The following is a 15,497-nucleotide window of genomic DNA, read 5'->3' as shown; positions in this document are numbered from 1 at the left end:
TATGGTGTGAGGTAGTAGTCAAGCTTCATTCTTTTGCATGTAGTGACCCAGTTTTCGCAGCACCATTTATTGAACAAACTTTCTTTGCTCCAATGCATATTCTTTGCTTCTTTGTCAAAGATTAGTTGACCATAAATCTGTGGGTTTATTTCTGGATTTTCTATTCGATTCCATTGGTCTGTGTGTCTGTTCTTGTTCCAATACCCTTATGGATATATTTTTAAGTACATTATATTTATCTATCATCTATCTGTATCAATATTTGTATCATCCATCTAATCTTACCTATTTCTGTGCCTAAGGATATTTATAGCAGCATTGCTTCTATAAGGTAAAAAAAGGCTGAAAAAGAGGGGGAGAGCTAAGTAAAACTCCTATGTCCATAAATAAGAGATAGATAAATTAAGGTGTATACATATTATGGAATATTTTGCGGTTATTAACAGAATGAGATAGATTGATATATGCTGACATGGAAACTTCTGCAAGTCATACCACTACTAAGTAAAAAGCAAGATTCAAAGCCATATACACAGACACATGGAAACACAGATGTGGGTGTATATGTGCATGCAGGTGTGCTATAGCTTTCTGTGTGTATATGGTGTATATGTGTAAATTGATAATAATTTCATGTGGGTATGAATTTGAATATTTGTAGAATCATCTCTGTATATCAGAAAGAAGTTTAAGGGGAAAGGGTCTGAAGGGAATGGAGTTTGTCTGGGGGTCAAGGTGCCCTTTGTTCTGAGTCAGTCCTTAGTTCCAGGAGAGCTGTGATTGGGGAGATAGATCCTTCTGGGCTGTGAGGTTGGTTTCAATTGACATGAAATTGAAGCACACATTACAGTATATTACATGTTACAGTATAGCCTTTTTATAAGACACCAATTCAAGGGATTCATTTTAACTTTGGGGAGTATCTATACCTGACGAACAAAGCAAACCACACACACCCAGGTGAGTTTCATTGTCAAAACCATTGAAACTGGGGCCTCCCCCATGGTGCAGCAGGTTGATCACAGTGCTGTGAAGCTGTCCGCAGCCTCTGCAGCATGGGTTTGATTACTGGTCAGCCGGGGAGATACCCACATGGCATGGCAGACCTCTCCTGCCTCGCCTGCTGCTCCCCTCAGCAGTGTTTTCAGTCCGTCTGCCTGTTCTGTTCCCTGCTCTGTCTCTGGTGAATCCTCTCACCCTCCTGCACCTCTGAATAAATCTTAAAAAAAAACAATCATTGAAACTGGCCTGGATCCATCTGGCATCAAGCTGGTGAAAATAGGTCCACACCTTGCTACCCACTGCTTAACTGAGCACCTCTACTTTCAGACTTTGTGGGGAGGGGTATAATTCTGCACCTTTGTCTCTTGGTTTCTGATGTGCATCTCCTGTCTTGGTTTCTTGGAACCCAGACACACAGAAGGAAGCCTCCACAAACTGGGCCTTCCAGAATGTGGTTCCTGAGAGTCTACCAACAATGCCTAAGCATCCAAAGAGCACGTCCACAGGCAGTCCACAAAGATGGTTTGGGAGACATTACTGCCTTGAAAAAATTAAGTTTGCAGAAGCATATTATTTAGTTTTGCCCAGTTTCCCTGAAACTCTCCAAAGAAAGTGCTTGTCTTCACTCTAGAATAGCAAGGAACATTTTTTTCCCCAAGAAGTAAAACAGGAATACGACAAAAAATATCTGGTGTCTGTTATTTTATAATAGATGGAAAATGGATTATCTTTGTTTTACACTGAGCCCCCAGAATGACAAAAACCAATATTTTGTATTTTTGATATGAGAGTTTTGATTGCTGCAAAAAGTTTTAAAACTCTTGCACTGTAGTAAGTCATAAAGATATGATTTAGTTATAAAGTAAATTAGTCTTTTTTCCATCCTTCTTTCCTCCCTTTCTCCCTCCCTCTTCCTTGCTTGTCTCTTCTCCTTCATTCCTACCTTTCACTGCCTTTCACTTGTTTGAGGACACATCATACATTTCCACATGGAAGACTGCCCGGGTGTTTCCCCCTCTTCCTTCCTGAGGGAACCCCAATTATGTTGAATAATACATTAACTCTAGGGAACATCTCACAATTGGCTCAAAGTGCATGAATCCATTCTCTTACCAGAGATGGGTCGAGGAGAAAACATATGACCCGGTGTTGGCCAGTGTGTGTAAGAGGAATTCTGCTGGATGCTACTTGAAAATAGTCTCCTTTCTGGTAGGGAAGAAAGGTGTAAGAAGAGTCTTTTTGCGTCTCTCTTCCTTTTTAAAAAAGATTTATTTATTTATTTATACAAGCACTGGGTACAGTCAGAAGCGCGGGAGGGTAAGAGAATTCACCAGAGACAGAGCGGGGAACAGAACAGGCAGACTGAGGAAACACGCTGCTGAGGGGCGCAGTGAGCAGGCAGGAGAGGTCTGTGCGCCCTGTGGGACCCTCCCTGGTGGCCAGGGATCGAACTGGAGCTGCAGAAGCTGCGGGCAGCTTCGCAACCCAGCGCTCGACCACTGCGCCACCAGGGAGGCCCAACTTCTCTCTTCCTTTTTTGGTTGTGACTATTGGGCTGTCCCATGATGCCTGCCACTGGGGCAGCTGTCCTTCCACATTCCCAGGATGCTCCCTTGGCAGAGAGCCAGTGATAGCAGAGTAGAGGGCCAAAAAGAACCTGGGATTGGAACAGTCCCAGCCTTCTCGAGAATTCCTAAGTAAACTAGAATTTTCCTAATGGTTGAAGTCAGGTTTTTCTGTGACGTGTAGCCACAAAAGCACTTCCCTGTACACCTGGGCTCTAAAATCAAGTGGAAAGTTCTATTACATTAAACAGAAAAGTAATCGTGTTAATTATGATGACAGAAATAGGATCAAAGAGCTTTGGCTCCACCCAAGACTGATAGTAGCACTGTTGGAAGGGGCTGAGGAGACCACCCTATTCTGTCTCCTGGGAGGAGGGGCGGGTTTGGTGAGGCATCTGTGATCACTGCTAAATCATCCTGAGCAAGTTTTTTTTTTTTTTAAGATTGATTTATTTCAAGAACTGGGGTACAGGTCAGAGTTCGGGGTTGGGGGGTGAGAGGATTCACCAGAGACAGAGCGGGGAACAGAATAGGCAGATTGACTGAAACACACTGCTGAGAGGAGCAGCAGGGAGACAGGAGAGGCCTGCTGTACCATGTGGGTCGCTCCCTGGCCAGCGGGGCATCGAACTCGAGCTGCAGAGGCTACGGATAGCTTCATAGCTTGCGTCTTAACCTTGCGCCACCAGGGAGGTCCTGAACAAGTTTTTAAATCCATGTACACCTGTTTTGCTGTTTTAGTGGCTTCCTGGAGTTTTCGTTGGGGTATTTTTGGAGAAGACAGGGCTATTTGCCTCTGTTTGAGTCTGATTTTCCAACTTGTCCGGCTGCAGTGGGCCTGCGCAGTGGGCGTGGCCGCCCCACCTGCCTGCCCCACCTGCCGCACCTGCGCCGCCCCCTGACCACGCATGCGCGCAGTGCAGTCGGCTGCTTAGTTCCCACCGGCTTCCCCGACCTTGGGTGGGGTTGGGGCTGCTGGGACCTGGTCTCTTCTAGATGCATCTGGGAGTCATCTGTGCATTTATCTGGGGTCCCCTCGGGCTGGCAGAGGAGTTGGTGAGCCGAAGGCGAGAGGAAGGTGAGGACATCTCCCTGAGGGCGGCTGAACGCGGAGGGCAGTGGGAGGTCCCATGGCGGGAGGGCTGGATGTGGAGAACTGGGGGGTATTTGGGGTTCGTACTGGGCATGGAGGAATAGAGGGGTCCGGGCTCGTTCCTGAGCGTGACCCTCCGTGTCCGCCTCCAGGGCCTGAAGAGCGGTGTCCTGCGCCCCTGCTCCGGGCGCCTCTGCTGCATCGATGGCACCTGGGGCTCCCGGGCTCTTCTGCGCCGCTGGCCTGGGTGTATCTATCACAGCGGGTTTATCATGCAGTTTGGGGAGCATGTAGTGTTTTCTGGGGCTGACGCCCCCCTTCTGCCTGGATTTAGCCGGCAGGAGGCAAAACCACCCCAGAGGCCAGGTCTGAGCAGCTCCCCACCTCCCCGCCCGCCCCCGTCTTCTCCCCGCTCTGTGGCCCTGGAGGAGAGGATGTGAGGAGGGGGGCTCAGTCTTTGCATCTCTCCAGGCGTCCTTCAGAAAGAAGATGAAATCCTCCTGCATCAGCGTCTGTTTAGGTTGGGCCGGTTGGAATGGAAGCCCCTGCCCCAGGACAAGCACATCCTTAATGTCAGCGACTCTCTCTCCGGAGATGCTGAATTCAGATTTGTTGTTTGGCATCGTTTGCCCAGAATAACCCTGACTGCTCCCTGGGTTCAAATTCTCACTTTTATTATCTACGAAATTACCTCCAGTTGAGACTTTGTGTTTAGTTCACAGTTTGAGTCAGGGAGCAAGACGCCTCCAGCTTCACCTTTGGAGAGTTGGTGCTTCTGGTCCCCTGTGCCCTTGCCCCCCGCACTTCAGGAGGGTTAGTTTCTCTGGAAGCTGCTGTGGGGATTGTGATCAGGACTGCGCTGAACCTGTGGTTTGCTTTGGGAAGTCTGCACATTGCAATACCATTAACTATTCCCATCGCCAAGCACAGAATATCTTTCCATTTATTTCTGCTTTTAATTTCTTTTACTGGTATTTTCTAGTTTTTCAGTGTACAGGTTTTTCTTCTTCATTAAATGTTTCCCCAGGTATTTCATTCTTTTTGATGCAATTGTAAAACTTTCCTATTGATGCTTTCTGATGGGTCATAATGAGGGTGTAGGCACGCAACTGAATTTTGTGTATATACTGATTTTGTGTTCTGTCACCTTACTGGATTCATCTTTTCTAACCATTTGTCTTTTTTGATGGAGTGATGCTTCCTGGCGGGGGATTGCATGCAGGCCACGGTGGCCTCAGACAGCTTCGTAGTGCAGAGACTAACCCCTGTGCCCCCAGGAAGGACCGAGTCTTCCTTTGTGGGATGCTCCTCAATGACAGGATTCCCGGGTTGTGTCACAGAACCCTGCCCTTTGGGCCACAGCTTGGGAGGGGGGGAAGCAGAGCTGGGGGCCGCAGGCTGTGGCCCAGGGAGCGGCTCATGGCAGAGCCCGGCTCAGCAGACTCCGTGTCGGGGCTGCATCCTGCATGGTCCAGTCACTTGTGCTGCTTCTGATATGTCCATGTGACTGTCAATATTAAGACAATGGAAGGGCCTCCCTGTGGTGCAAGGGGTTAAGCACCGCACTATGAAGCAATCTGCAGCCTCGGCAGCCCAAGTTCGATCCCCTGGCCGGCCAGGGAGCTACCCACAGGCGCTGCAGACCTCTCCTGACTTGCCTGCTGCTCCCTTCAGTGGTGCATTTCAGTCAACCTGCCTGTTCTGTTCCTTACTCTGTCTCTGGTGGGTCCTCTCACCCCCCGCATCTCTGGCCTGTACCGCAGCTCTTGTACGTATAAATAAATAAATCTTTAAGAAAAAAAGACAATGGAATAGTTGACTGTATTAAACACCATTTTCATCCACTCAACCCTTCAAAACAGCAATGGATTCATAAATGTCCGGTATGTGCTGAGATGTGTTCTAGCCCGTGGTCGAGTTAGATACACAGGGTCTTTCCTGCCATGGGGTGTAAAGTCTAGAAGTTTCTCTTGAGGAGCCGGAATGTCAAAGCCCAGTGGCCACAGCTCCATGAGAACATAGAAAACCAGGGAAGAGCCAGATCACAGCAGCTCAAATCACAGCCTCAGAGTGTCCTTCCCCTGTGGGATGTGAAAATCATCCTCTTGGAGAAGGCTCAGCCATCCCGGCTGCCTCCTGCAATATCCAGCACATAGTGGGCTCTTTATGAAAGTGTCTTGAGCGATGGGGACAGTTGTGACCAGATCTTTGAGAAGAACAAACGTTCATTCATTCATTCAACAACCCGAGAGCGGGTGGGTTTTATGCCAGGGGCATAAAAAGTGTCTGGCTTATCTAAAGTGATACTGAAAACAGCAAATCGCTTACGATGTACACAGCAGATTATATTTAAAAGCATGGCTTCTTGTCATTTAAAAAAATGTCACCCACAGCTCACTTTTTCAAGTGTTTATAATTCCAATTCGTGTATAACACAGCCATTCTCTGTGTGCATTTCTGTAATATCCTTCTTGTTACCCCACCTCACAACATAAAAGCCAGGGCCTGACAATCACATCCCCCTGCCACCCCACATATACCTCTATGTCACCCCGCATCCCCCCTGCTTCCCCCAGCCCGAGAACAAGCTGCCTGCTGCGGGGTGCGGGTGGGGGGTCCCTGCAGACTGTTCCAAGCCGCTCTCGGCCATTTCGTCGACGCAACCGACGTGCCCAGAACAGCCGTTTCAAGCAAAAGCGGCTGTTTCTCACGGATCCACGAGGCCGTGTCCCCCTCCGCCAACGTGATTCGCGTCCCTCGATGGGCGCAGCCCCCGTGTGGCCCCTGCTCGTGCTCCGCCCGCAATACCCCCAGAGCCCCCTCCCTCCCCTCTCTGCCTGATGAGCCTCAAGCGCGTGACACCCCTAGGTGTCTGTGGCCGCCCCTGGAGGGGACCCCAGAAGAGCAGGGGGCCGCGTCTCTGGCATCGGGAGGTGCCGGCCGCGGGGGCGCGGCGAGCCTTTGCCGAATGACTAAATGTTGCTCCGTCCTCAGGTTCTGAATCGGCCCTGGGGCCAGGGAGGCGGCCCGGGCGCCCGCCCGCCTTGCAGAGCCTCGGGCCCGCCCACGCGCGCTGCTGGAGCCGGAGTGCGCCCAGACGCCACAGCCCATCGGACGCCCTGCCCGGGATTGGGGGGCAGTGGAGCGGTCCTGGAGACGAAGGTGAGGAGAAAGGTGAGGAGGCCGCGGGGAGTGAAGATGGCGGCGTCCCCCCACGGTCCAGTGCGCGAACATTGTGGGGGCCGTGTCGGGTGGCCTCGCTGTGGAGGGAGTCACCCCAGACCCAGTGGCTTCAAGCAGCGCCCTGCTCCTGCGTCTGCCGGCCATGGGGGGACGGGTCCCGGGCCCTCGTGCCGCGGGGCGCGCGGCAGGGTTCCCGGCACCCCTGGCAGGTCCGGGCCGACCTCACCCGCTGCTCCAGCCAGGAGCGGCCCCCCCTCGCCGAGCCCGCGCGCCCCCTGCCCCGCGTCCTCAACGCGGCCGGACCTGACTGGGCCCACGGGGCTGCGCGGACGCTGCTGCCTCGTGGGCGGGGCCGGCGGGGCTGAGGTGCGCTCGAACCCTGAGGCGGGGCGGGAGTCCGGCCGTGGGGTGTCCGCTGGCAGTGAGGTGCAGGCCACCCGGAGCCGCCGACTCCGCGGGGTCCCCGGGAAACGGCGGGTGGGCGGGGCGCAGAGGGACGGGGTCTGTGGTGCCCGAGGTCGTGATTTGCGTGCTGGGAACCCCGGAACTGGGGCGACTTCTGGGGAGATTTTGGGTTTGTTTTTGCAGGCGGGATGTCCGCGTCTCTGCGGCACGCGGGCGGTGGAGCGCGGGCGTCCTCCAGGGCTGCGGCTCGGCGGCTCCGGAAGGAGGCAGGTAAGTGGACCCGAGAGGCAGGGCCCCCCCCACCCAACTCCTAACGGACCTGCTGGCCAAGACGCTCGCGGGGCGCCGCCCCCACGAGGCCAGTGCCATTTGCGCCGCGGGGGCGGCGGGGTCCATCAGGCGGGGCGTGAGTGTGGGGTGTCCCCGTGGCCCGACCCCGTCCCGCGCAGGCCTGCGGGGTCACAGGCTCTGGCTGTGGGGCGTCTCCGGGAGCCGGGAGGCCTCCTTCTGCCGCTGGTGTGTGCTGGGGGCTTGGCGCAGCTGGGAGGGGCTGTCCCGGAGGTGAGGGGCAGTCACGAGGACACCCAGGCCCCCCGCGCTCCTCCCAGCCTGAAACTTGCAGGGGGGCAGCAGGGGAGGGCGGGGCCGAGCGCCGCCAGCCGCCTGGTCACTCACGGCCTCTCTCTGTGCCCCCAGACCTGCCTGCTCTGGATGCCAAGTTCCCCCAGGCCCGGAGCTCCATGGAGGAAGGCGCCAGGCCCAGTCCCTAGGACTCCCAGGTAAGGGGACTCCCTCCCCTCCGCAGACTCCCGCCCTGGGAACCCCACCCCGTCTGCCCAGAGCTGGCCCAGGAGGCCACGGCATAGTAGCGGCCCCCCGCCCCGTAGCCCCTCATCTCTGCACCTGGCCGTCCCTCGCCCATCACCGCCACCTGGCCATCCACTCCCCCGCCCCCCTCACCCCAACCTCGTGCTCCCGTGTGCCCCCCCAAGTGTGGATCCAGTTTGTCCATCAGCCGCCCACTCAAGGGCTCTCAGCCTGCTCACTGCCCACTCACCCACTCACCCGGGCACCCTTGCTGACTGGTGAGGCGCCGCCAAGCACGTCCTCAAGACTGTCTTGGGGCCACAAGCCCTGGGTGTGAGGCGGGGATGGGCTGCCCTCAGGCGCGTGTCCACCCCCTGCCCCGGAGGCTGCGGCCTCTCGCCCAGTGCAGGTGTCCCCCACCTCTTGCTCGACCCGACTGATGGTTCAAGTCAGAAAGAGACTTGGGGGCGAGGAAAGGCTGGCCCCGGGGGTGAGGATGGAAATGACTCCACGGGGCAGCTCCGGGCCATAGGCTTGTTCTGGGGCCTCCCGGAGAGGCCAGAGCAGGTGGCGGGGCTGATGGGTGTGGGTCTCCTTTGTGCTGAAACGATGGCCTTTGTTGCAGGAGGGCCGCAGGGGTCCAGGTGATGAGGGTTGTCCTGGCTGCTGCTTGCATGGCCCCAATGCTTCCTGTGCACGTGGGGGGAGGGCCACAGGGGAGATGGGGGCCGAGGTGGCTCCGCAAGGAGCAAGGAGTGAGGAGCGAGGGCTGGATGAGGTGGAGGGAGAGGGCCAGGGCCATTACCTCTGAGCTCTGAGGGATGAGTGGCCCCAGCGCACCCTACCCCGCACAGGAAGGTGTGGCAGTCAGTGCTGGCCCCCAGTGAGGTTTGGTCACCAGCTCCATCCACCTGCCCATGGTACAGCCACCCCCTGTGGGTGACCCCCTTCCAAGAAATGGGGGGGATCTGTGGCTGTCCCAGGAGGGGTGGGTTCTTTGTGGGTTCAGGCAGCTGGAAAGAGAATCTCGGAGCCTGATGTCACTTCACCTGTTACCCAGTCGTGTCCTCTTACAGCTGAAATCGCAGCAGCTCAGCATGTGCCAGGCTGAGCTATCCCTGGGCCTAAAGCCCTCCTCCTGCAAGTGCCCCCCCCAGCTGTTGTCACACCCCCTTTTGTCTCAAGGTTTCCTGGAGTGGCCCAGAGTGTCCCAGCAGATGACCATCATCCTGGTGGTCTGTGTGCTCTTCCTGTTCCTGGTGTTGACCAGGATGCCCATGCTTTTCCTCTGACCACCATGCTGCTGCCGCTGAGGGTTCTGCGTGTCTGCCAGGAAGTGACTGGGCTAGCAGCAGGAGAGGCCACTGAGGCTGACCGAGTGCCCTCCCAACATCCATTGGGATATTTGTTGCATTTAACCTTTTGGTGAGGCCTTGCACCTGTGTCCCTGAATGAAGTCATCGTCGATGCAAACGTTTCTGATCCCACTGGGAGGGGGCCAGGGATTCGCTGGTGCCCCCCACTAGAGGTGCAGCCTGACCTCGCAGAAGGTGGATGGAGGTAGCTCAGTGGGTGGACAGTGCTAGTAGCTTCCTGACCTGTGTTTTTGGGGTGTTGGATATGTCTCCAGATACTGAGCCCCGGTCTTGATAGTTTCTGGAGGAGTCTCATGTCTGTCGAGTTTGGTGTGTATCCATTGCAGTTTTTTATTCATCCTGATGATGGATTTTGTTGCTAGAAAATCCTACCACTCAGCCGTTCCCATTATTGCCTTAATTTACTATGTTACCCTTCCCTTTTTGGTTCATTTGTAAGTGTGTGACCAGTTTACTCTTTTTTCCAAAGAAAGAGCATCAGGATTGATTTATATCCATTTTCCTCCAGCTTTGGGATTTGTTTCCCATTGTTAGGTCTTGGGTTTGAAAAAATTTTCTACTCCTTGTGTCAATGTTTAGGTTGAATCCTTTGTGTTCTCTTACTACAAATTATCCAGTAGTTGAAGTTGGATGCCCAGTGTTTTTTATGTCACACTGTCCTCTAATTTGCAATGACTAGTCTAAAAAAGTCATTTTCTTGATTCCCAGCTCTGTGAAGGGACTGTGGCCTGTCAGCTGCTTTCCAGAAGCCATGGCTGCGGCCTGCCTGCATCACGACCAGTGTGTGTGTGTGTGTCTCGTGGACATTTTAGACCGATTTTCTGTTTCTAGAATTCCAAATTTGGCTTATTACACTGTGTGCCCCTTATTTTGGCCCGCCCCTGTCCTGACCACACGAAGGTTATGGGAAAACCTGCGAGAGTATTTTTCTGATCACACCAGAAAACCCCAAATAAATGGTGAAACGGAGTCCCTTCATGTCGCTTGACCAGGATTCCAAGGCCTTTTCCTGGTTTGCCAGAGAAATGAGGACATGCAAGTCTGAAATGGGGGGTTCTCTCCCCGTGGCGCTTCTGGGGAGTGTACCCCAATAAGAAGAGGCATCTACAGGGAAAGGACACAAATCTGGATGGGGGCGCTGTATTTCCCATCACCTTCCGACCCACGCCCTGTCCCCGTCCCGTCCCGTCCCGGATCCTGTCCCGTCCCGGATCCTGTCCCGTCCCGGATCCTGTCCCGTCCGGTCCGGTCCGGTCCCGTCCGGTCCCGTCCGGTCCAGTCCGGTCCAGTCCGGTCCGGTCCGGTCCGGTCCGGTCCAGTCCGGTCCAGTCCAGTCCCAGATCCCATTGTCACAGCGCCACCTGGTGGCAGGTGAAAACGGGCCATCTGGTCTACCCGGCTGTTGGGCTTGGGCCGGCCAACTGGTCGACCTCAGCAGGGCGTAGCAGCAGGAGGTCCCTCCTCCCCCCAAGCTGGGTTCCAGCGCGGGGGGAGGAGAGACCCACGACCCATTCTGGAGCCCAGACCGAGCAACCTGCACTCCATAGTAGGGCCATGCACACGACACCCCGGTACCAAAGCCCAGCCGCTGCAACAGCCCCAGACTTACAGCAGAAGGATGAAGCTACTTACCCGGGGGCCCCCATGGAGCCATGGGGATTAGACTTTGGGGGAAGCAACCACCACACCAGGGGGTGGGCTCTGTCAGGAGCTGCATCTGACCCCTTAAAACAAGCTTCAAGTCTCTGCACTGAGCAGAGTCACACCACCCCTGGCTTGAGAGCCTTCCCTGGGGGTGAACACACCATCATGAATGAGGCAAGAAGGTACATAGGGTGAAAGGAACACACTTCCCCAGACACAGGACACAGATAAGGAGCACTATGAAGGCCCCCTTCCACCAGGCACCCCTCCCAACATTGTAGCTGAACTGAAGCCCAACCACAGCCTCAAGCATCCCAAGGTGCACAGCTCCAGAAACTGGGCCCCATAGCCCTATCATGGCCACCACAGCCTGGAGAGCAGAGGCCCCTTACACAGAAGCATCTGAGGGCAGACAGGTTACAGAGTACTCCAGGGCCTCCACTAAGGAAGCAGCACCCACAACCATGATGACAGAAACAGGAACCATTTCAGGCAAGAAAACCACAGCACCTAGGGCTGAGACCAAGCTATAGGCCCCATCCCTGCCAACCATTGACCAGTACACTCCCCCAAGCTGCTGTGGAGGAGGCCCCAACCTAGGGCCAACTGCTTAAGGAGGGGAGTAGCCATGACCACTGCAGCAAGGTGAGGCAGCTGCACACAGACAAAATTTTCTTGGCCAGCTCTAGCACCACCACCCATCCAACACTCAAGTGCTACACACCTCCATTATAGGGCAAGGCCCACTCAGTCAACATGAGCCAGGTACCCACCAGGGATAAGTCAGAAGGACTGACCTGCTTTAGCCCACAAAACCACCCATTTGTAGGGTCCAGCCCACGGAGCAGCACTCCAGAACCAGCCCCACAGAGTTGCAAAAGCACCAGCTACAATCCCAATCATGGGGACAACACTGCCAGCAACTAAAGTCAGCCCACATCAGCCTGATGACCAGAGGCCAACACCATAGGCTCCCCACCACAGGCCTGTGGTTAACCACCTCTGCCAAGCACCATACTGTACACCACCATAGGTCTAGGGTAGCCAGAGCACAGCTCAGTGAGAAGACACTCTCCCCCCAGGGCCTGCTAGTGCTTCATGCCCCCACAGGGCCTACAATAGAGCACCCATCTCTTGTGTTGCCCTCACACCACCACAGAGGTCTCCAAACATGGCACTTTTGTTCCAAAAGCTAGAGAGCCAGCCCCATGTGCTGGGGGGCACCAGTTCCAATTCAAAATGACTCACACAGCATTCAGGGAATGTTCCCGAAGACCCAACTCTGGGCTCCCCCAAACTACAACCAGGGGTATCCAATGCCCCAGGAGTAGCAGGTACTGGGCACAAGCCCAACTCACCTAGGGGCCCCACACCAAGGGGGAAGCAGGCCACCTCTAGGTGGTAGGACCATAAAGAGCCACACAAGCAGCAAGTCAAGTGACCACCTACTGTCCAACCTCTGCTCCAGACAAGCATATTTGGGAAGCACTCAAGGGGCGCCACAGGCTCTGTATCCCAGGAGACCGACATGTTAAAGTCAAGGAGCAGGTACTAGAAAAAAAACAGACCGTCAGGGCTAGGTGCAGGGTCGGAAAAGGCAGGGAAACAGCCAGGCCCGCTGTACTTGGGGAGAGAATCCCACGAAGTTTGCACTGTCCCATGCGCAAGGTTCAGACAACACCCAAAACCCCGGCGCTTCCGTAGCCACCACACTCAAGGGGGGCGAGCAACCCCCAGAAAACAGCCCTACCTACGCCCGCACATTATTGCGGGGTCGTCAATTCAGGGAGCAGTGGGCGCGCAGGAACGCACCGGGAGCACCACCACGAAGCGCACGGGATTTTGCGAGCAAGGGCACAGCGCCCCAGAACACGTAAAAGGCGGTCTCAAAAAAAAAAGCATCACAGCACCAACGACATGGGGGACAGGATATAGGATCCCCGGGCACGCCTGCTTTCTCGTGACCCCACCCCAGGTTCGGGGCTAAGGGAGCACAGCTTCGCGCAGCGCGCCCCGTCGGCTGCAGGAAGCCAGCTCCCCACACTCGCTGCTCTTATGTGGGAAACACGGACACGCACCCGATGGCGCATTTTTTGGGGTTTGCCGTGAGACATAGGCTCAGTCCACAGTCGGTCCCCGCCCAGCGCGGTGAGCGGGCGACGCTCCAGTCAGCAGAAATTTGGCAGCGCAGCCTTTTGTAGAGTTGATAAACCAGAGCCCAAACGCAGCCAAAACACCTTTCGGTAAAGGACAACCAGCCCCTTTTTGACATCCGGGTGTGAAAACATCATGAGCGATGTGTCTGGTAGCGCGGACGGCACGAGCGCACCCTGGAGCCAACTACGTTCTGGGAAGCCTCAAGAAGACTTTTGCGGCCGGCGGGGCCGCGCGCCGAGTCAGCTGAGACTCCACAAGCGCATTTTGGTTAGTTTCTTAAAGCCGCCGCCCGCAGGGGGCGCCCTCATTTTTTCTTTTTCCTGTGTCGCGGTCTTGTTTGGGTGAACGCAACTTCATCGCGTAAGACAACAAAAAAACGCTCGCATGAAACCGATGAGACAGCAAACTTGCTCGCGCGCTGACACACGGAAACCTCCGGAGCACAAGCACAGGGTAAAGAGCGCGCGGGGCCCGCCCGGAGACAGGAACCACCAATAGCCTGGCGGCAAAAAGCGACGATTTAGGGCCAAAAAAATCCCGGCGCCCAGGAGCGGGGCTGAGCCGCAGGCCCCCGCGGGCCTCTGGAGCACCGACCAGGCTCCCGGCCCCAGGCACGACCCCTTTCCCACCGCCCGGGGGTGCGCCGGGGCCTCTGGTCGACCTCGGGCGCGAGGGGGGTGGGGGTGGTGCGGTGAGAGGTGGGACCTGGCTGGGGGCCGTCCAGCCTCGGCCGTCCGACGGGGGAGCTCTCCGCGCCGTGGGCGCTGCTGGTCCGGTTCTCCGCCGCGGCCATCCCCGAGTGCGGCTCCGGCCGGATCCCGCGTCCTGCGGCTCGGGGATCCGGCTCCAGGCTCGCAGCTCCGCCCCAGTCCCCCGGCTTCAACACGCGGCTCCGACCCCAGTTCGCGGCCCCGGCCATGGCCTTTCCAGGAATCCCGCCCCAAACCCTCCCCCGCAGCCCCGGCGCTCGGCCCCGCGACAGCGTCCCTCGCACCAGCTTCTCGGCCCGGCTCAGCCTCCCCTGCCCCGCCCGCGGCTCCAGGTTCGCGACTCGGCCCCCTCGGCCTCCTCACCCGCGGCTGCTAGCCCGGCTCCCTGTCCAGGTCCCTCAGGCTCGCGGACACCGACCCTGACCCGGACCGCGCGACTTGGGCGACCAGCGGCGGCACCTCCGGCCTTCGGGCACGGCAGGGGCAGCAGGGGGCTGGATCCTGGTCGTTCATACCCCACCGGGCACCACCATGGCCCTTCCTCCCCCGCCCCGGAGCGGGACGTGGGCGCTGGGCAGCCGCTGTCTCCTCCAGGAGACCCGGCCCGGCAGATGTGCGCTCCTCGTTGGGCAGCGTCCCGCGGGCTGCGGGGGTCCCCGGGCGGGCTGGTGGTCCCGGGTGGGCTGTGGGGGTACCGGGCGGGCTGGGCGTTCCGGGCGTTCCAGGCTCCCGGCAGGCTCGTGGTCCTGGGTGGGCTGCGCGTCCTGGCGAGCTGGTGGACCTGGGTGGGCTGGGGGTCCCGGGCGGGCTGTGGTGCCCGGTGGGCTGCGGGAGGAGGCGCGGACCCCGCGAGGAGCTGGTCGACCGGTGCAGCGCGCAGCCCCAACCTGTGTCGGCGAGCGCGCTGACCGCCTCCCCCATAAGTCTGCGCTCACAATCTCCCAGCGTCTGACGCCGCGCGCACAGCCCGTCCCACCGGCTCGTTCTGCCCGCGCACTCCGGCCTCCCGGAACCGAGCGCCGGGTGCGGCAGCCAAATCCGCTCCCTTCGCAGGCGGGCGTTCGGGCGGCAGCCGCCGTCTATGCGGCCGCCGCGGGGCCCGCCGCCTGCCTGGCTCCGCCTCGCGCGCGGCTCTAGCGGGTCCGGGCGGCCGCGCTCCCGGGGAGACGCCGAGATCGGGCGGCCGAAGCGAGGTGGTGGGGTCGGCGCGCGCGCACCAGCTTGAGCCACGCAAGAATGCGGGATGCGGGAGACGATCCAATGGCCCCGAGCCCTGGGAAGCGGGGGCTGAGGCGACCGGGGAGTCACTTCCCCGTCGCCGGAATTGGGCAGCGGGTGTCCGGCGCCCGAGGTCAGGCCTCCTGCCGAGCGGCCGCCGGTGGTAGCCTCGGGCCCTCCTATGGGGGTCACTCCGCCTGCTCGGCCCCCTTCGCAAGCGCTTCTGGGGACAGGGCCGCCCTCCGCGCCTTCTGCGCCCTCCGCTCCTGCCGGCGTCAGCTCGGCTCGGCTTGGCTGGGGGATGCCAGGACCCTCCTCTGACGCCGAACCTCGTAGC

The 15,497-nt window shown here is 57.5% G+C and overlaps 1 protein-coding gene across 1 annotated transcript in view; it reads left to right on the top strand.

Moving 5' to 3' along the window:
* Positions 1-10,665, top strand: part of LOC129145404 (uncharacterized) — a 28,524-nt gene extending 17,859 nt beyond the window's left edge. Inside the window, exons 3-6 of the mRNA XM_054692858.1 lie at positions 6,655-6,834; positions 7,432-7,518; positions 7,945-8,027; positions 10,140-10,665. Of these exons, the coding sequence (XP_054548833.1) occupies positions 6,655-6,834; positions 7,432-7,518; positions 7,945-8,027; positions 10,140-10,419 (630 nt within the window). The 3' untranslated portion in view covers positions 10,420-10,665. The remainder of the gene's footprint in view (positions 1-6,654; positions 6,835-7,431; positions 7,519-7,944; positions 8,028-10,139) is intronic.
* Positions 10,666-15,497: the final 4,832 nt, after the last annotated feature.

The sequence above is a fragment of the Talpa occidentalis genome, unplaced genomic scaffold (assembly GCF_014898055.3).
Source record: "Talpa occidentalis isolate TD23 unplaced genomic scaffold, MPIMG_talOcc4v2.1 talOcc4.11, whole genome shotgun sequence".
NCBI lineage: Eukaryota > Metazoa > Chordata > Mammalia > Eulipotyphla > Talpidae > Talpa > Talpa occidentalis.
The sequence above is the reverse complement of the archived record's forward strand: the minus strand, read 5'-3'. Positions and strand labels throughout refer to the sequence as shown.